General features: G+C 41.7%; 1 protein-coding gene across 1 annotated transcript; it reads right to left on the bottom strand.

Annotated features, from left to right (window-relative positions):
- Nucleotides 1-2,173: 2,173 nt before the first annotated feature.
- LOC309363270 (vomeronasal type-2 receptor 26-like) lies at nucleotides 2,174-20,343 on the bottom strand (the record flags this gene model as incomplete). The annotated part of the gene is made up of 6 exons (XM_081899375.1): nucleotides 2,174-3,072; nucleotides 5,042-5,168; nucleotides 10,755-10,985; nucleotides 11,117-11,905; nucleotides 19,804-20,095; nucleotides 20,306-20,343. The coding sequence occupies 6 exons, from the start codon at nucleotides 20,341-20,343 to the stop codon at nucleotides 2,174-2,176; spliced, it is 2,376 nt and encodes a 791-aa protein (XP_081755501.1).
- Nucleotides 20,344-21,824: the final 1,481 nt, after the last annotated feature.

Raw genomic sequence — 21,824 nt, 5'->3', positions numbered from 1 at the left:
GAAGGCAGGCCTTAAGGCGAGCACTCCTCCTTGGAGCAACCAGTTCCCTTCGCCTCTCTGCCCTAAGCCTCTGCAGTTCAGGAGAGGCCGAAGGGTTACTGGGCCCCGGGGGAGGCTCACCTGTAGACACTGAGTCCTCAAGCACCTCTGGGGCCAGAATGGTTTCACCTGGTGCCTGCTCCTGAGGATCTGACACAGGTGCAGGCTCCTCAGAATCTAGGCCTTGCCCCAGTTCAGCCGGCCCTGGAGGCGGGGACTCCTGTGCAGGCTGGGATTCCTCTGGTTCAGCCTCTGAATCGGAATCCCAGGCCATCACACCAGAGCCTGGTGCAAAATAATGACAACTGTGGGGAGGAGCATCATAAGAACATCAGATGAGCCCTGCACCTGTGTTGGGATGAATAAGGCTAATGTAGTCCAGCATCCTGTTCTCACAGCAGCCAAACAGATACTCCAAGGAAGCCTGTAAGCACACTGGAGCTGATTACTGTAATTACTGATTACTCCCAATGTGTAATTCAGAACTAAGGCCCAGAATTTCTCTAAGAACATGCTCAGATCAGGAATTTATTTTTAGCACCGGAATTTGGGGTTATATTGTAGTCACACAAAATTACACTCCTAATTCCCACCAATTTATCCTTACTGAGCAACCTCATTGAGGGATATGGTGGAGAAGGCCTTTTTTGTTGTTTGTTGTGCAGGATTTTAATTTACGGTCACCCCTCTAATGGTGTGAGATTAATCAAACTGAGATGTCTGACTGCGGGGAGCAATCGTACAGATTCTAGACAGATGAGGGGCTCGTAAGTTATTAAGAACATGCAGAAAGACAACAGAAATAATGTCATAAAAGGAGATTTTACTTCAAGAATTAGAGTCTGAAATACAGGGAAGAAATCTGACGGAATCAGCATGAGAGATCAGTATAAATTGACACATGCAAAGCAGCAAAGGTATTTCCAGAGAGACGGATTATGCCCAGGTGCAGCTATTTCTGAAGAGCAGACAATCGCTTGACTTAAATACACTTGGTGCTATGCTTTGAAATTGTTAGCATTGAAAATCAAGCATCATTTGTGATATTAAATTGTTGGCAAAGAAACGAAAAAATGCCTAAATGAGGCCATTATCACATGCATACCGATATTCTCTAGATGAAACAAAACTTTAGCCAAGTTCTCTTTATGTCAAAGTCTAACAATTTAATTTTCCTGAGACCACTCATCTCCTTTCTTGCTACCTAAAAACAATGTCCATGTCCATGTCCGGTCTAAAACCAAAACTTTAGTCATGTCCTTCCATGTTCTGTGTTTTTCCTAGCCTTGCATTTTTGATCCTCATCAAGAGCCTTCTGCCAAAACCATCTCACTTCTCATAAACTATTTGTAAATGTGTATCAACTTTGTAGATACCGGCTGAGACCCTACCTGCCCACAGAACGTCTCCCCAGAGTGGTGCAGGCCCTGGTTGTCTCCCACTTGGACTACTACATTGTACTTTACGTGGGGCTACCCTTGAAGGAGATTCAGTGACTACAACCAATCCACAATGCGGCAGCTAGACTGGTTGATTGGGAGGCGCCGCCCAAAACGTGTAACATTAGTCCTAAAGGATCTTCACGGGCTCCCAGTACATTTCAGGACACAGAGATTTAGCTACGAGGGCCTTCAGGTGGTTCTCTCACTGCGAGAAGTGAGGATACAGGGAAACAAGCAGAGTGCCTTCTCAGTTGTGGCACATTCACTGTGGAACACCCCGCCCCATGTCAACGAGATAAAGAATTACATAACTTTTAGAAGGCATCTGAAAGCAACTCTGTATCAGGAAGTTTCATGTTTTATTATGTTTCAATATGTACTGTAAGCCTCCCAGAGTGGTTGGAGAAATAAATTATTACTATTATTATTATTAGAAGTAGTAGTGGTATTAGTTGTATTATCAGAATCCCATACAACTTTTAAAGATATCCCTATGTACCCAGTTCAATATCATTTTCTTCTAATTTAGCTAAGTACATTTTGTACTTTAGTAATTCAGTTTGCAACTTCTTAAGCAGCTTATGAAATCCTGCTATGGGTCATGAACAGTTTAACTCCAGTTGAGATTGTGGCTGGGACTTCCACCTGTACAATTTTATGATATCCCTAGAACTAAGGATCAAATGTCATATTTAGTTTTTTGCTGTCAGGTGCTCCTTTGTGTTCAAATCAGGCCTCAATATAATAATGTAGCATTTGGGAATGAAGATGCAGCCCAGGAGCCCAGCACTGGAGGCCAAGATAGAGAAGATCTGAACGGATACCATGAATTTTCCCTTTGTGCTCAGGTAGGTGGGCACAAAGGACACCCAAACACTGCAGAAGACCAGCATGCTGAAGGTGATCAGCTTGGCTTCGTTGAAGGCCCCAGGAAGATTCCTTGCTAAGAAAGCCACTGTGAAGCAGATGGCAGCCAGGAAGCCCATGTAGCCAAGGGAACTGTATAACATGGCAACAGATCCTTCGTTGCATTGGACAATGATCTCTCCAAGCTGGGAGCTGAGGTCAAAGTCTGGGAATGGAGGAGAGATCCCCAGCCAGATGGTGCAGATGAGAACTTGCACGCTGGAGCAGGAAATGACAATGGAGTGGGCCAAACTCTTCCCCAGCCATCTCCTCACCTTGTTCCCTGGCTTAGTGGCCAGGAATGCCAGGACCACAGTGATGGTTTTTGCCAAGACAGAAGAGACAGCAACTGAGAAGATGATGCAGAAGGCTGTTTGACGGAGAAGGCAGTTCACTTTCCTTGGATTCCCGATAAAGAGGAAGGAGGACAAAAAGGAGAGCAGTAGAGAGATGAGGAGGATGTAGGAGAGGTCCCTGTTGTTGGCTTTGACTATTGGAGTTTCTTTGTATTTAGTGAAGATTCCTAACACAAAGCCGGTGGTTAAGGATAAGGAGAGAGCAAGGGAAGCCAGGAGGCTCCCCAAACTTTCTTCATAGGACAGGAAGGTAAATATTTTGGGGACACATTGATGTCTGTCCTCATGTGGATGCTGATCTTCTGGACATCTGGTGCATTCATTAGCATCTGCAAAGAGGAAAACACCCTTCAGTATCCTAACATCAGTCACACACCTGAAATTTGCTGACAGCACTATTGCATTTGGTGATTACTCAGAAGGAAAAACTATGGAGAAACCTACTCTGAATAGACACAATGGATTCATATCTCATTACACATGCTAAACTATTTTTGGTCCCCTGCATACTGTCCCTTGCTTTTTTCCTGTATGACTAATTGCAGTCGTTATCAGTCTTCAGCAGGTTTACCCATTGAGCTAATCAGCCATGCCCTAGTACCCTTCTGAGAAATACCCCACCCCACCCTACCAATATGTACAGTGGTGCTCCGCAAGACGAATGCCTCGCAAGACAAAAAACCCGCAAGACGAAAGGGTTTTTCGGTTTTTGCGACGCTTCGCTAGACGATTTTCCCTATGGGCTTGCATCGCAAGACGAAAGCCCATAGGGAAATCTTGGGGACCTCTTTTAAATGCTGGCGGTGGGGAGCAAAGCCTTTTCCCCCCTTCCGGACTTCAGAAGAGGTCCAGGAAGGCCGGCGGGGGCGAAAGGCTTTGCTCCCCACCGCCAGCATTTTAAAAGCGGTCCGGGATAGCAGGGAAGCGCTTCCCGCTATCCCGGACGGCTTTTGAATGCAGGCGGGGGGGAGCAAAGACTTTTGCCCCCCGCCAGCCTTCAGAAGAGGTCCAGGACCTCTTCTGAAGGCTGGCGGGGGGCAAAAGTTTTGCTCCCCCCGCTTGCCTTTCCGGGAGAGCGGAAAAGGCAGCGCTGCCTTCCCGCTCTCCCGGAAAGGCAGGCAGGGGGAACAAAGACTTTTGTCCCCCGCCCGCCTTCGGAAGAGGTCCTGGACCTCTTCTGAAGGCGGGCGGGGGGCAAAAGTCTTTGTCCCCCCTGCCTGCCTAACCGGGGGCTTTTAAATCGCCCCGGGACTGTCCGGGGCGATTTAAAAGCCCCCGGACGGCTTTTGAAGGCAGGCGGGGGGGAGCAAAGACTTTCGCCCCCCGCCAGCCTTCAGAAGAGGTCGGGGGACAGACTGTCCCCAGACCTGGTCTGAAGGCGGTTTCCATAGGAACGCATTAATTGATTTTTAATGCATTCCTATGGGAAACCGTGCTTCGCAAGACGAAAAGACTTGCGGAACGAATTAATTTCGTCTTGCGAGGCACCACTGTATAAGGGTCTGGTGACTTCTGTTTCAGAGTATCTGAAGAATTGTGCATGCACACCAAAGCTCAGGCCTATAACAAACTTAGTTGGTCTCTAAGGTGCTACTATTTTATTTTATTTTATTTTTAACTTAGTTGGTCTCTAAGGTGCTACTAGACTATATTATTTTCCTTCCCTTCCCTTATTTCCAGTGCTATTTTCTAGAAAAAGAGGTGCCTGTCAGGGAATGGTCTGAATCGGAGGATTGGGGAATGCATTCTCAGGCAGATCAGCTCCTCTCTGAAGTGGGAGAGACACAAACACTGCACACTAGCTATGAGATAATGGAAAGAGAACAGAAGGGAGGGAACAGCGAGCAAGGATGTCATAGGAGAGTGTGGGGGACCCCCCTCCCCACAAACTAAGAAGTCCATACGTATTAGAGAACAAAGGATGCAGAGAGCAGGAGGAACTTCTTGTTGGCACCAGGATGTTGTGCGGGGTAGAAGGGGGAGGATTTAGAGTAGCCAACTGCTCTCCTTGTGGAGTGATGTGGATCTTTGCTTCCAACCAGATGACGGAATAAAAAGAGTATAAATTATAAACTTCTCATTTATTCTTATTTGTGAAGTTACCAAAGGGAGGGGAGGACTGTCCACACCTGACAGTGCCGAAAATCACCATGAATGTCTCCATTGTTCTCTGAGAATGCCAATGGTCTCCACCTGACAGATGATGGAACTAGCCATTACTAACATCATGTTTGCAGTGGCTCAAATATTTGCCCCATCCTCCCATCAAAGGCGATTTTCTCTGAGATCCTTTCCTACCTTCCTGAGTGGAGATGGTCCCTTCTGAGCAGGGAGAACAATCATAGCAGCATGGCGGCTTCCCTTCCTGAACTTTTCTGGAATATCCAGGGAGACAACTTTCTGTGCATCTTGATCGAGGCACGGTCTAGGCATGAAGAGAAAATTGAGCACTAAGGAGAAAGTGATAGGTGTATTTATGCCTTGGGACACAGATAATAGAATTTTGGAAGGATCCCGGAGAGGAGATATTTGCTTCCAATAACCTCAGGTGACCCTAGACCATATTTTGGGCAGTTACTTTTTTCTTTGATTTTTTGCAGAGCTGCATGGCAGAGAAACCTTTTGGGTTCTTCTGAACCCCCCGCCTTTAACACTGAAATGGAATTGTTTGCAAATATATTAGCCAATAGACTAAAATAAATACTAAATGAATATATACATCAAGATCAAGCAGGGTTTTTACCAGGTAGACAAATGAAGGAGAATATAAGAAATACTTTGAATATAATAGAATACCTGGAGGCTAAAAATGAAAGGAAAGCCGCAATGATGTTTATAAATGCTGAAAAAGCCTTCGATAATATTTCTTGGAAATTCCTGACAATTTTTTTGAACAAATTAGATGTGGTTCTAAATTTTTAAAAGGAATAGCAGCAACTTATTCAGAACAAAAAGCAGAATTAATTATAAATCAGGTGATAATGGACGATTGTAAGATTCAAAAAGGAACAAGACAAGGATGCCCATAATCACCATTACTATTCATCCTGGTACTGGAAGTACTTGCCAGAAATATAAGAGCAGACAAAGAGATTATAGGTGTAAAAACTGGGAAAAGTGAGTTCAAGTTAAAAGCATATGCAGATGATTTAGTGATAACAGTGGAAGAACCCAAAACGTCGCTCCCTAAAGTAATAGAAAATATTCAGAAATTTGAGGAAGTTGCAGGATTTAAGTTAAATAGGAATAAAACTAAAAAATTATTTAAAAACATGAAGGAAGAAGAAAGAACCGAATTAGAACAAAACATTGAAGTCCATAAAAAAGTTAAATATTTAGGGATTTGGTTAACATCAAGAAATATAAACCTATTTAAAAATAACTATGAAAAAATTTGGCTTGAAGTAAAAAGAAATGTAGAAATATGGAGCAGAATGAATCTCTCAATGTTAGGAAAAATATCACTGATTAAAATGAATGTGTTGCCAAAAATGCTATTTCTTTTTCAATCAATATCAGTCATCCTGAAAGATGAATGCTTTAAAAAATGGCAGAAAGAGATTGTAAGATTTATTGGGGGGGGGGGGAGGAGGCCAAGGATAAAACATAAAACACTTACAGATGTAAAATATAGAGGTGGGTTTGCCCTCCCAGACCTTAATTTGTATTACGAATCTGCTTGTTTGGTATGGATCAGGGACTGGATGAGATTGGACAAGCAAGAGGCATTAGAACTAGAAGGACATGACAACAGATTTGGCTGGCATGCATACTTATGGTACGGGAAAGGGAAGATTCATAGAAGCTTTTACAACCATATAATCAGGAAATCATTAATGAGAGTATGAGAGAGATACAAAGACTTATTGGAACAAAAGACCCCGTGGTGGCTCTCACCACATGAAGCATTACTGCTCAAACCACTTGGAAAAAACAGAAAATGGCTCACATATGTTGACTTATTAAAGGACCATGATGGAAAATGGAAATTAAGAGATCTCATCATAGATCAAAGTTCATTTTCAGAGTTAGTTGCATTATCGACAATTATATGAAACATAAGGAAGACAGCAAGAAAGGATTCAGCTATACAAGATCTAGGTTTCAAATAGAAGTGATCGAAGTGAAAGTGAAACTATCGAAGGCCGCATACAGCATACTGGTAGAATGGGAGATGAAAGACAAAGAGGTAAAATTAGTCATGATCAAATGGGCACAAGATATAGGTCATAACATCATGATGGAAGATTGGGAAAGGTAATGGAAGAAAAAATTCCCCTTCATGGATCACTGCCTTGCTGTGGCGAAGGGGCTTGAATAACTCAGAGAAGCTATGAGCTATGCCGTGCAGGGCCACCCAAGATGGACAGGTCATAGTGGAGAGTTTTGACCAAATGTGATCTACCTGGAGCAGGAACCGGCAAGCCACTCCAGTATCCCTGCCAGGAAAACCCCATGGACAAAGACAACAGGCAAATAAAAGTTATGACGCTGGAAGATGAGCCCCTCAGGTCAGAAGGCATCCAACATGCTACTGAGGAAGAGCGGAGGACAAGTACAAGTAGATTCAGAGCTGATGAAGCGGCTGCGCCAAAGCCGAAAGGACGCTCAGTTGCGGATATGCCTGGAAGCGAAAGGAAAGTCCAAAGCTGTAAAGAAAAAGATTGCATAGGAACCTGGAATGTAAGAACCATGAACCTGGGTAAGTTGGGTGTGGTCAAAAATGAGATGGCAAGAATAAATATTGACATTCTGGGAATCAGTGAACTAAAATGGACGGGAATGGGCAAATTCAGTTCGGATGACCACCATATCTGCTACTGTGGGCAAGAATCCCATAAAAGAAATGGAGTGGCCCTCATAGTCAACAAAAGAGTGGCGAAAGCTGTATTGGGATGCAATCTCAAAAATGATAGAATGATCTCGATACGAATCCAAGGCAGCCCTTTTAACATCACAGTAATCCAAGTTTATGCACCAACCATTGGTGCTGAAGAAACTGAAATTGATCAATTCTATGAAGACTTACAACACCTTATAGAAATGACACCAAAGAAGGATGTTCTTCTCATTATAGGGGATTGGAATGCTAGAGTACAGAGTCAAGAGATAAAAGGAACAACTGGCAAGTTTGGCCTTGGAGTTCAAAATGAAGCAGGGCACACGCTAATAGAGTTCTGCCAAGAGATACAGTCAGCAAAAACAAGACCTGGAGCTGACTGTGGCTCAGATCATCAGCTTCTTATAGCAAAATTCAAGCTTAAACTGAAGAAAGTGGGAAAAACCACTGGGCCGGTAAGATACAATCTAAGTCAAATCCCTTATGAATACACAGTGGAAGTGAGAAACAGGTTTAAGGATTTAGATTTGGTGGACAGAGTGCCTGAACAACTATGGATGGAGGCTCGTAACATTATACAAGAGGCAGCAACAAAAACCATCCCAATGAAAAGGAAATGCAAGAAAGCAAAGTGGATGTCCAACGAGGCCTTACAAATAGCGGGGGAGAGAAGGCAGGCAAAATGCGAGGGAGATAGTGAAAGATACAGGAAATTGAATGCAGATTTCCAAAAAATAGCAAGGAGAGACAAGAACGCCTTCTTAAACGAGCAATGCAAAGAAATAGAGGAAAACAATAGAATGGGAAAAACCAGAGATCTGTTCAAGAAAATTAGAGATATGAAAGGAACATTTCGTACAAAGATTGCCATAATAAAAGACAAAAGTGGAAAGGACCTAACAGAAGCAGAAGACATCAAGAAGAGGTGGCAAGAATACACAGAGGAATTATACCAGAAAGATATGGATGTCTCTTATACTCCAGGTAGTGTGGCTGTTGACCTTGAGCCAGACATCCTGGAGAGTGAAGTCAAATGGGCCTTAGAAAGCACTGCTAATAACAAGGCCAGTGGAAGTGATGATATTCCAGCTGTACTATTTAAAATTTTAAACGATGATGCTGTTAAGGTGCTATACTCAATATGCCAGCAAATTTGGAAAACTCAGCAGTGGCCAGAGGATTGGAGAAGATCAATCTATATCCCAATCCCAAAGAAGGGCAGTGCCAAAGAATGCTCCAGCTACCACACAATTGCACTCATTTCACACGCTAGCAAAGTTATGCTTAAAATTTTACAAGGCAGGCTTAAGCAGTATGTGGACCGAGAACTCCCAGAAGTGCAAGCTGGATTTCGAAGGGGCAGAAGAACCAGAGACCAAATTGCAAACATGCGCTGGATTATGGAGAAAGCTAGAGAGTTCCAGAAAGACATCTAATTCTGCTTCATTGACTATGCAAAAGCCTTTGACTGTGTTGACCACAGCAAACTATGGCAAGTTCTTAAAGAAATGGGAGTGCCTGATCACCTCATCTGTCTCCTGAGCAATCTCTATGTGGGACAAGAAGCTACAGTTAGAACTGGATATGGAACAACTGACTGGTTCAAAATTGGGAAAGGAGTACGGCAAGGCTGTATATTGTCTCCCTGCTTATTTAACTTATATGCAGAATTCATCATGCGAAAGGCTGGGCTGGATGAATCCCAAGCCGGAATTAAGATCACCGGAAGAAATATCAACAACCTCAGACATGCAGATGACACAACTTTGATGGCAGAATGTGAGGAGGAATTAAATAACCTTTTAATGAGGGGGAAAGAGGAGAGCGCAAAATATGGTTTGAAGCTCAACATCAAAAAAACAAAGATCATGGCCACTGGGCCCATCACCTCCTGGCAAATAGAAGGGGAAGAAATGGAGACAGTGAGAGATTTTACTTTCTTGGGCTCCATGATCACTGCAGATGGTGACAGCAGTCATGAAATTAAAAGATGCCTGCTTCTTGGGAGAAAAGCGATGGCAAACCTAGACAACATCTTAAAAAGTAGAGACATCACCTTGCCAACAAAGGTCCGTATAGTTAAAGCCATGGTTTTCCCAGTAGTGATGTATGGAAGTGAGAGCTGGACCATAAAGAAGGCTGATCGCCGAAGAATTGATGCTTTTGAATTATGGTGCTGGAGGAGACTCTTGAGAGTCCCATGGACTGCAAGAAGATCAAACGCATCCATTCTTAAGGAAATCAGCCCTGAGTGCTCACTAGAAGGACAGATTGTGAAGCTGAGGCTCCAAGACTTTGGCCACCTCATGAGAAGAGAAGACTCCCTGGAAAAGACCCTGATGTTGGGAAAGATTGAGGGCACAAGGAGAAGGGGACGACAGAGGACGAGATGGTTGGACAGTGTTCTCAAAGCTACAAACATGAGTTTGACCAAACTGCGGGAGGCAGTGGAAGACAGGAGTGCCTGGCGTGCTCTGGTCCATGGGGTCATGAAGAGTCGGACACGACTAAACGACTAAACAACAAATGGAAAATTGATTTCAAATTTACAGATTGTTCTTTGGTGAAAGAAAATTATATGAAGATGATGTATAGATGGTATATGACTACAGTGCAGTTAGGAAAAATGTATAAAACTAGCTCAAATATGTGTTGGAAGTGTAAGGAAAAGGAGGGGACATTTTACCATGTGTGGTGGGATTGTAATGAAATTTTAAAAAATTGAAATGATATACAATGAATTGAAGAAAATGTTCTATCTAACATTTGTTAAGAAACCTGAAGCATTTCAGTTAGGGATTGTAGGAAAAGATCTGCCAAGGAAGTTGAAAAATATCTTCATGTGGCGAGAGTCCTAATAGCACAAGGATGGAAGAACGAGGAAATCCAGACTAAAGAACTATGGCAAGAGAAACTGATGGACTATGCAGAACTGGCAAAATACACACATAAACTACAGGACAAGGATAACTGTGACTTTAAAGATGAATGGGAAACTTTTACAAAGTATTTAAAGAAGCAACAAAGCGAACTGGACTCCTTGGCAGGCTTTGAATGCTTCAAGAAAGGATCCACAAGATTGCAGACAAAGCCTCATATGTACTGTTCAAAATGTTATTAGAGCATAGCAGATGTCATAGATAATAAAATGGCAGATCCAATCTTTCCTACCTTCTTAAATCGCTTAGGCCACACAATTGCTTCTGGGTTAATGGTGAACTTCAGATTTGAGGACTTTAGTCTCTCTATTCTCCCAATTTTCACTCTATCATGAGAGTTATTAGGAAACAGCACCCAATTCACGATATCAAAGTCAACGGCCAGTGCTCCATTCTCATCCAGGTACTGTCCATCAGCTGAAGTATTAGAGTAGAACTGGACTTCTTTCAAGAAACGATGAAACTAGAATGACGGGGGGAAATGCAGGAATGAGTAAGCAGGGCTGAATTATAAACATGGTTTCATGTTCCCTCTGCATGCTAATCTTCTCTGTATCTCTCGCCTGGATTCATCTGACCATGCTAGATTATTACCTGCCAGGGCTGTAGCTTTTGAAGTTCAAAGTTGCTTCCACCCAAAATCGACATCCTCTTTGACCTGGATGAATATGTGTCATTTAAAGCTTGAGCCACAGTTTGGATACTCAGGTAATTCACATAGCTGTCTTGGGACTGGATTCTTTCAATCTCTTCCTGGGGCAGCAGCTTCACATTATCCTTCTCTCTGCATTTGGTCATACCCCTCACAGACAAGGCATGCTTGGAATAAGAGCAATCAAATGCTTCTTCTGAATACTGTTGACTAGCCAAGGACATTGGCCCATAGTAGTCCTTCTTCATCCTTTTTTTGGTCTTCATTACAAAGGACAAAGAGCCATGGGCATACCGGAAGCAGTCAATATCATGCAACCAAATTTTGTTATGAAAAACTGTGGTTATCCAGACTTTCCCCCCAGTTTGTATCCTTTCAAGTAAGGACTCAACCTCTATGATTATGAAAAGTCCACTTTGAGAGTCTGCAAAGTAAACAAATACATTGACTTGTCTCCACAGGGCAGGTGCTTCATGGGGTATCCATAGCCAAGTTTCTCGTTGTACTCTTTGTGCGAAGGCAACACAAATTTCCCTTTTGTTCATTAGAGGTGTCAAGGTACGCAGGAAGCTTTCTCCATTGTCATTGTCTGGAGCAAAGAGGCCCACCCATGTCCACCTGAAATGCAGGAGGAGTTGGACCATCCCTTGGTACTGCGTTTCTTGGTTTGGTGTCATGCGGTAGACAAAAGGGGACTGGAATTTATCAGTAAGAGCAAAGCCATAATTGACCTGGTAAAAAAAGAGAGAATTGTGGCTTGTATTTCAGGATTAAGACTGGATACTTCTTTGTGAAAGATGCCGACAGATTTATTCAAACATCACTGTTTTTTTTTGGAATTTAAACAACATATTTGAAAAGTTCAAGCAATTCTTATACCGATTAATAGCAAAATTCTCTATGCAGTTAAGAAAGAGTCAATAAGAAAATGATCAAGAAGGTAAAACTCAATAATCAAACTTCAATTAAAATGCCTGCTGCAAGCAAAGAAAAGAAAAGTTTTCTGTAGGCTTTAGAAAGTCAGTAGGATGGTCAAATGGGCCTAAGAATTTGGATCTAATATCCCTATGGAAGCATGAGAAGGATTGTGGAAGGAAGATCTTGTTGGCGCCAGCGTTTAATGGCGGTCCTTGCTTCGAGCTCCGAAGGAGGACTGCTCCGTGAGTTCGGGTCTGACCCGCTACGGCGAGCGTGGGACCCCTAAAATCACAGGCGTGGAAGCCTGTGAACAAGGAGACTCGGTGGGCACCTTTTGCGCCCCCCAGTACTGTGAAAGAGCCTTTTTAAAGGCTCCGGAGCGGCATCGGGTGTGAGCGCGGTGCTGAGAGTCGCAACCCAGCCCGTGGAGTGAAGCCGTGTCGCCATGAACGGGGAGCGCCGATTCCTTCCTGAAATAGAAATCTGACCGTAACACCCGTGAGTAGGACTGAGGGATTGAAGGGGACATTTAAATTTAAATCCTGAAATTTGGCTGAAAACGGGAAAGGCATAAATTAAGGAAGTCTGCCTCCCCGATCTGCATGACAACTAAAGCAACGAAAAAGTAAAGCTGTACTTGAAAGAAAATAACTTTTTAAGCTGTTAAACCTGACATTGGACTTAAACTTCCCCCCAATAAGCAGGAGAAGGGGGGAAGGAAAAATGGGACACTGTTAACCTGCCTGAATTCAACAGGAAAAAAGATCTTCCACTGCCAAATCCCCAGGTCGGACTGCCTGAGTAAGACACCGGGAAAGTGAACTGTCAGTTCAGATTGGATACAAAGTGGGGGTTTTGTCTGAGATAAAGTTACTGGACTTTAATGGAATTACTTTGTTGAACTTTTGGGTTTACTGAAAAAGCGTGATAGAAACTTTTATTGTGGACTCTTGAACTCTTTGTTCATTGCTCTATGTTCCCTTGTTTTTTGGCTTCCTTCATTTGGATACAATTGGATACAATTGAATGCTCCCTCTAGAGGGTTTAAAGAGAAACTGTTACAGTGAAAAAGAAACAGTGGGATTTTCCACTTGCAAGCCTCTCCTGTGAGAACGACCTTGAGGATATGAGTGGCCCAGCAGAAGAGATAACAACTAGATCTAAAGCAAAACAAATACAAAAGAAAAGGGGCTCAATACCAGGCACAACACCAGCTGCACAGGAAAAAATACCAACAGCATCTATGGAATCAATGACACAGGCACTGCTCAAAATAAACCAATCTTTAGAAGCACTGACAAAGCTGTCTACGGAAAATTCAAAAAAACTGACAGAACTGACAGCAAGATTGGACTTGAATACTGCAAGTGTAGCATCTAATACAGACTCTATCAATAAATTGATTCAAGAAAGTTCTGAAACACGAAAGATTGCCGAAAGTGCAAAAAATACAGCAGAGGAGACAAGGGAAAATCTTGCGCCGATTACGAAAAAAGTGAATGAACATGATGCAGCCCTGTCCTTGCTGGAACTACAGAGGAAGGAGAAAAATCTGAAATTAAGATTGGTTCCTGAGAATGAGGGAGACAACCTTGTGGACTTCCTTACACAGAACTTTTCGGAATTTTGGCTAGAAGATTTACAGGAAGAAGAATTTGAAATAACAACAGCCTTCTGGCTGGGCAGGAGGCAAGGAAAGAAGCCAAGGGATTGCCTAATTACATTGAGATCCAAGGAAGAAAGAGATAAACTACTGAACTTGCATTACCAAAAGGCCTTGGAGATTCAAAATTGTCAGGTACAAATTTTTAAAGATATCCCTAAATATATTTTGGAGGTGAGAGCCTTCTATAAAGATTTGGTCTACCTGCTGAAGAAAAATACCATACCCTTCAGGTGGGAGTTCGCACAAGGACTGTCTTTTAACTTTAAAGGAAGGAAAAGTAAAATAAGAACAATTCAGGATAAAGAACAGTTTTTGGAGAGATACCTGGAGGACTTGCAGAAAGGAACAGTAGAAGCAATAACAGAAGAAAAAGGATCGACAGACATTGCAAACCTATCATTTGGACTTATACCACCATCGGAGGACGAACAAAAGCTTGGGGCAGTTGGAGGAACAGGTATCTAATAACAAAATGTCTCTGCAACTTCTTAGTTGGAACTGCAATGGTTTGAACCTTCCCCGAAAAAGACGCCAAGTGTTTCACATATTGAAGAGAGAACAATTAGACTTAATATGTTTACAAGAAACCCATGTGACCAGGATACATAGAAAATTGCTGGTAAATAAGAGACTTGGACAGGAATTTATTTCATCAGATAAAGTGAAGAAAAGAGGTGTGGTGATTTATGCAAAAGAAAAACTGGCCCCAAAGATGATATTTAAAGATGAACAAGGAAGATACCTGGCAATTGAAATACAAGTTCAAGGAGAAAAAATTTTGATAGTTGGAATTTATGCACCGAACGATGGGAAGGCTGAATTCTTTAAGAAGTTGCATGAGACTCTAATGGACTATCTAGATTATAAAGTAGTAATGATGGGAGACATGAATGGAGTGGTCTCCACAAACATGGATAAGGCACAGAGACAAGTAATTTCCAAAACAAAAAAAATTCCTTCCAGTAGCACCTTAAAGACCAACTAAGTTAGTTCTTGGTATGAGCTTTCGTGTGCATGCACACTTCTTCAGATACACAGAGGAAGGGAGACTACCAAAGACTTTTTTTGAGATGACTGAAACTATGGATTTAATTGACATTTGGAGAACAAGGAACCCTCTTGAGAGAGAGGGAACTTTTTTCTCTGAAGCACAAATGACATGGACAAGAATTGACCAAATCTGGGTAACTAGTAGTATGGCGCCAAGGATAAAAAAAGTAGAAATCTGCCCAAAGACTTGCTCCGACCATAACGCGGTAAAGATGGAGATGAAACTAACATCAACTGGATCCTTTAGATGGAGAATGACACCCTATTTAGAGATGAAGAGATTTATAAGAAGGCCCAAAAAACATTAAAAGATTACTTTGAGATAAATCTGAGAACAGAAGTGGAAAAAAGAATAATTTGGGACGCAAGCAAGGCCGTGATGCGAGGTTTCATAATACAACAGAACTCCATAAAGAAGAAAAAGCAAAATGAGAGGAAAGAATTTTTTTTGGAAAAAATGAAAGAAGGTGAAAAGAAATTGAGGTCTAAACCAAAGTCTCATGAGATTTTGAGAGAAATAAAGTATTACCAGATGCAATATATGGAACTGATGAATCAAGAGATAGAATGGAAAATAAAGCAAATGAGACAAAAGACATTCGAATCTGCAGATAAATGTGGGAAACTTCTATCATGGCAACTGAAAAAGAGGCAAAAAATGAACACCGTGACAAGTTTAGAAATGGATGGAAAGATCATTTCCAAACCAAACGAGATAAGTAATTGCTTTCAAAGTTTTTTCAGGAAGTTATATGCACAAGGGCCAGTTAACGAACAAGAAATAGAAGAATTTATTAAGAAGTATGGACTACCAAAAATTTCAGAGCAAAGTAAAATGATTTTGAATGAGAAAATAACAGGACAAGAAATAGAGGGGGCCATTCAAAATATGCAACTGGGAAAATCTCCAGGACCAGATGGTTTGACCGCTAGATACTACAAAGCGTTAAAGGAATGGCTAATACAACCACTGAAGGAAGCCTGTAATGAAATTTTGGAGGGGAAAAAGGCACCCGAATCGTGGAAAGAAGCTTTTATTTCACTTATACCGAAAACTGAGAATGAAAAGAACCAGGTTAAAAACTACTGCCCTATATCACTACTTAATGTGGATTACAAAATTTTTGCAGACATTTTGGCAAAAAGATTGAAGAGAGTGCTGATAGGGGAGATTCATAAGGACCAAACTGGCTTTCTTCCGGGGAGACATATGTCAGACAATGTGAGGAACATTATAGACATTTTGGAATTGCTAGAAGTGGACATTAACAGGAAAGCTGTTCTAATTTTTGTGGACGCGGAGAAAGCCTTTGATAATATTTGTTGGAGCTTTATGAAGAAAAATCTCCAAGGGATGGGGGTAGGTCAAGGTTTTGAAAACGGTATAGGTGCAATATATTCTAAACAAAAAGCAAAGTAAATTGTAAATAATGTCGTTACGGAAGAAATACCAATAGAAAAAGGTACACGACAAGGATGCCCAATATCCCCTTTACTTTTTATATCAGTCCTGGAGGTTTTGTTAAACATGATTAGAGGGGACCAGTTGGTTAAGGGAGTTCAGGTCGGAGCTAGACATTACAAGCTAAGGGCATTTGCAGATGACCTAGTATTGACCTTGCAACAGCCAGACACTAGTACTAAAAGAGTATTAGAACTAATTGAGATATTTGGTCAAGTGGCAGGATTTAAATTGAACAAACAGAAAACGAAAGTGCTGGAGAAAAATCTAACAATGGCTGAAAAAGAGAAGTTTCAGAGTGAAACAGGCTTGGTGATAACGAAAAAAGTGAAGTACCTGGGGGTAAACTTAACATCTAAGAATGTGAACTTATTTAAGGACAATTATGATAAATGTTGGACAGAGGTAAAGAAAGATCTAGAAATATGGTCAAGGTTGAGACTTTCCTTGTTAGGCCGAATTGCTGTTATCAAGATGAATGTGTTGCCTAGAATGTTGTTTTTATTCCAAACGTTGCAGATTTTGGACAAAATGGACTGTTTCAAGAAGTGGCAGAAAGACATATCTAAATTTGTCTGGCAGGGCAAAAAGCCCAGAATAAAATTTAAGATTTTGACTGACGCAAAAGATAGAGGGGGGTTTGCCCTGCCGGACTTAAGACTCAACTATGAATTGGCAGCTTTTTGCTGGTTGAAACATTGGCTGCTTCTTGAGAATACAGATATTTTGGATTTGGAAGGGTTCGATAACAGATTTGGTTGGCACGCATATATATGGTATGACAAGGTAAAAGCGCATAAGGGTTTTAAAAACCATATTGTCAGGAAAGCATTATATAATGTCTGGGTGCGGTATAAAGACTTATTGGAAAGTAAAACTCCCAGGTGGCTGTCACCAATGGAAGCTAAAGAGGTGAAAAAACTTAATATGGAGTCTAAATGGCCAAAATACTGTGAAATTTTAGAACAAGATGGTGAAAAAGTTAAATTACAGAGTTATGAGTAATTAAAGTCCAAAGTACGAGACTGGTTGCATTACCATCAGATAAATGAGGCATTTAAACAGGACAGGAAAATAGGCTTCCAGAAGGAGAGGTCAAAATTAGAATTGCTAGAACCCAATACTAAGAACTTGTCAAGAATGTATAATTTGCTGTTGAAATGGAATACACAGGATGAAACGGTGAAATCAGCTATGATTAAATGGGCACAAGACATCGGTCATGACATTATGTTTGCTGACTGGGAACAGTTATGGACCACCGGTGTTAAATTTACGGCATGTAATGCCTTAAGAGAAAACATAATGAAAATGATTTATAGGTGGTACATGACCCCAGTCAAGCTAGCAAAAATCTACCATTTGCCCAACAACAAATGTTGGAAATGTAATGAGACTGAAGGTACTTTCTACCACCTTTGGTGGACCTGCCCAAAGATTAAAGCCTTTTGGGAAATGATCTATAATGAAATTAAGAAAGTCCTTAAGTGGACTTTTCCTAAGAAACCAGAGGCTTTTCTCCTGGGTATGGTTGGCCAATTGGTGCCAAGGAAGGACAGGACGTTTTTTATGTATGCCTCCACAGCAGCAAGAATCCTTCTGGCAAAGTATTGGAAGACACAAGAACTACCTACTCTAGAAGAATGGCAAACGAAGGTGATTGACTACATGGGACTGGCGGAGATGACCGGCAGAATCCGTGACCAGGGGAAAGAGACAGTGGAAGAAGATTGGAAGAAATTTAAGATATACCTTAAAAATTGTTGTAAAATTGAGGAGTGTTAAGATGTCAAGGAATAAGAAATAGAGAATTGCAGCTGTAATTAATAAGTTAAAGAAAAAAGAATCTAAAGAAAGTGAATTAAATAATTAGTTAACTGGAGGAGTTGCTAAAGAAATGTAAAACAAGGATGCAACAAAAGGGAGGTATGGGGAAGTCGAGGAAGTAAGGTGTATGGAAATAAGATTATGAAATTATACATGTTTATATGTTTGTATGTCTCTGTTTTGTTTATTGTTTGTTTTAATTATGTGTTTGGAAAACAAATAAAAATTTATTTTTTAAAAAAAGCCTGCTGCAAGCAAAGAAAAGTTTTCTGTAGGCTTTAGAAAGTCAGTAGGATGGTCAAATGGGCCTAAGAATTTGGATCTAATATCCCTATGGAAGCATGAGAAGGATTGTGGAAGGAAGATCTTGTCAGTATTTGAAAAGGAACGAGTTCTGACCTTCTTTGCCTGGTCCTCAGACCCTAGTCAGCACAAAGAGTCCTTGAGAAAGAGTACTTTGCAGAATGCTGCTTTTATTCTTAAAAGAAGTCTCCTCCAACCATGACTAACACCTTTATGCATACACCAAACTCAGCCAACTTTCTGCCATTCAAGCAACCCTCCACCATACACAATCAATGACCACTCTATTTGTAGGTGAAAGGTTCATGAGTCATGTAGGCTTTGCTGATTCATTGAAGGCCTCTGATTCATGCTGACTTTTGTATTAAAGAAACAGCAACTAATTTTAAGCCGTGGCAGATTTCAGGTTTACTGCATGCTGTACCTTGAAAGAAAATTTTATGAAAATGCTCTATCGCTGGTATTTAACTGTTAATAGCCAGAAACTGGAAGGGAGACTCAATCCCGACCAAACTGGAGTGGCAAGCAAAATGGCTGGAGCATGCAGAGTTGGCACGAATGATGGGGAAACTAAGAGACCACATGGAACAAACATTTAGGAGAGAATGGAACTTGTATAGAAAATATCTCAGTGAGCACCGTAAAAATATGAATTCACTGGTAGGTCTGCAGTGACTGCTGCAGAAATGTAGGAAATCATAGGAAAACAAAATAATGGAGATTCATTTGGAATGATTAAAAAAAAAAGTGTGACAGGTGAAAAGCATTTAGCATCCGCAATGGGCCGATGGGAAGTCGTTATAAACGTTATTTATAATGAAAGAAGCTAATCATGTGGGGATATGTATTTTTCTTTTTCTGAATGTACGCTTTTTTGGAATTCAAAAGAGCATTTGAAGGAAGGAAGGAAGGAAGGAAGGAAGGAAGGAAGGAAGGAAGGAAGGAAGGAAGGAAGGAAGGAAGGAAGGAAGGAAGGGGCCTGTCTGTCCTCAACTGCAAGGGAGTTCCATAGCCCTTCATACCCTCCAACATCTGGGTGAAGAAAAGGCTAAGGAGTAAACCCTGCACAAATCCTAAGTCAGCTGAGTGGTGCTTTGTTTGCCTCCTTCCAGCAACTCCTGCAGCCAAGCTTGTGCCAAATGTATTGCTCTGCTTTCCTTTGGACCACAACAGTGAGGCTGAGAGGGGGGTCTTGTCGTCCGGGCAGCCCAGGACCTCCGTACCCACTGCCTAGGCTTGTGCCCCGGGGAGGTCACTTTGATACTGTCAACACAGTGGTTTGACTTCATCCCAGAGGCTCACTCCATTGTCTTTCAAGACAGACAGATGGCAGCAACAGCAACAACAACAACAACAAGGTGGCTAATATTGCCAGGTGTGTTTCACTTGGACCCATTGATTACCTGTGGGATCTTGTAGATTCCTAACATGCTTGCAATGTGTGTGGAGATGTCAAATTCACTCTTTTCAAGAACAGCTAGCAGCCTTTTCTGCTTCCCACAGGTGTAGTTTGGAATATTTATCTTCCCACCAGCAAGCAGGTCTGTCATGGAGTCAGATGTCAGTCTTCCCTCAGAATAGTTATCATAGATGCTGTAGCCGAGGGTGATGTTGGGTAAGATGCTGGGGTTATGATTAATATCCCGAACAGCAAGGGAGAAGGAAATAACGTGTGAGTTCTTCTTATCCACCCAGCTGCGAAAAAAGTGTGTCACACAGTCAGCCTCAATTCAGTGAAAATGAAAGTCACATTCTTTTTCGTATAAAAGCAGCTAGGAAAATAGGTGAGGAAGTAGAGGAAAGAGAGACAGAGGTCTACCTGTACCTGTGTCTACAGTATTTTTGCAAGGGAGGAGTGTGGAGGGAAGACTAGAACACAAATCAGCCTCATTTCTGGTGACCTACCAAAAGCCCCTTGAGCCAAATTGACTCCCAGGCTGCATTGTAAATGATAAAGCACAGTCGACATTTACGATTTGCAGTTGCATAGATTTTGTTGTGCATGGGGGAAAGAAATGTGTTCACATTTTATTTACTATAGAAAACTTGCAACTTGAACACATCCCAAAGCACTTCCAACCCTTTAGAAAACAAGTTATGCTTTGGAGAGCAGTACATGTCAAAAATACCAATAATTACTTAAAACACATTATAAGATGTGTTGCAACATGGTTTTTCACTAATAAGAGTAATAATAATTTCTGGTTGGGTTTTCCTCGCCACCATCTGAACAGAAGCAAAGAACTCTTTAAATGAAATGAAAAATTTCAAGGGTATCAGAAAACAGGTGTATCACGGGAAATGAAGACTAAGTATGAAGCAGAAATATATCAATGCATCATTACTTACGAGTCAAGTCTGCTGACAGGGGTGCTGGAAAAGGTGAAAAGAAATTGAGCATTAAAGAATCCTGAAAATGTGACCCCACTAATGAGGTGGTCTGCTAGCCGGTAAAAATTTGCAGCTAATTTTCGCTCCTTGATTGGATTCAGTGGGCATTTCCCCCTCAGCTGCATCCCATTGGTTGCAAGAGGCAGCAACAGAAGGAGTGTTATCATTCTGGGTCTATCTGCTACACTTTCCTTGTAGCTGTTCCACCCAATAATAGCTGCTGGTCTTGTTGTTGTTGTTGTTGTTTAGTCGTTTAGTCGTGTCCGACTCTTCGTGACCCCATGGACCAGAGAACGCCAGGCACCTCTGTCCTCTACTGCCTCCCGCAGTTTGGTCAAACTCTGGTCTTAATAAGCCCCAAATTCATGCAAATCAGAGATTGGAGTAAATTGACAAATGTAGCTTCCCACTTCACCTGCTCTATATCTTGCCCCCCCTAGATTTTGTGACACAATATATATCTTATAAGATCCAACGTTTCTGGCACAGTGGAATAAAAAACTTAATTACGATATTTTCCTTATTTGTCCCAAAGGCAATATTCAAGAGGTGGGGTGGGGGCTACTTGGACTCAGGAAAGATTAAAAATAGTTCACTGTGATTCTGATTATTGTAAAGGGAAGAAAGATCTCCCCTGAAACTTGATGGGAGCAGGTGCAGAGCCGAAGAAAACATGTTTACTCAATAGGCTGCCACAGATCATCAAGGGCAAAGGTGACTTTGGCAAAACATGACTGACATCAGAAGAGCCCTGAGGTTGCATCAGGCCAAAGGCCCACAAAGTCCACCATCCTGTTCTCACAATGGCCAACCACTTGACACAAAGGGAAGGCCACAAGCTGGAGATGAGAGCAGAACTTTCCCTACATGCCATTTTCCTACCTCCAAAGGAGGAGTGATAACCAATGGCTTCAAGTTGCAGGAAACAAGATTCCAACCAGACATACCGATAAGCTTTCCGACAGTAAAAACTGTTTGACAGTGGAATGTCTCCCTCTGGAGGTTGTGTGCTCTCCTTCCGTGGAGGTTTTTA

Source organism: Podarcis melisellensis (assembly GCF_964234715.1).
Source record: "Podarcis melisellensis genome assembly, chromosome: 2".
In the NCBI taxonomy this organism is placed as follows: Eukaryota; Metazoa; Chordata; class Lepidosauria; order Squamata; family Lacertidae; genus Podarcis; species Podarcis melisellensis.
The sequence above is the reverse complement of the archived record's forward strand: the minus strand, read 5'-3'. Positions and strand labels throughout refer to the sequence as shown.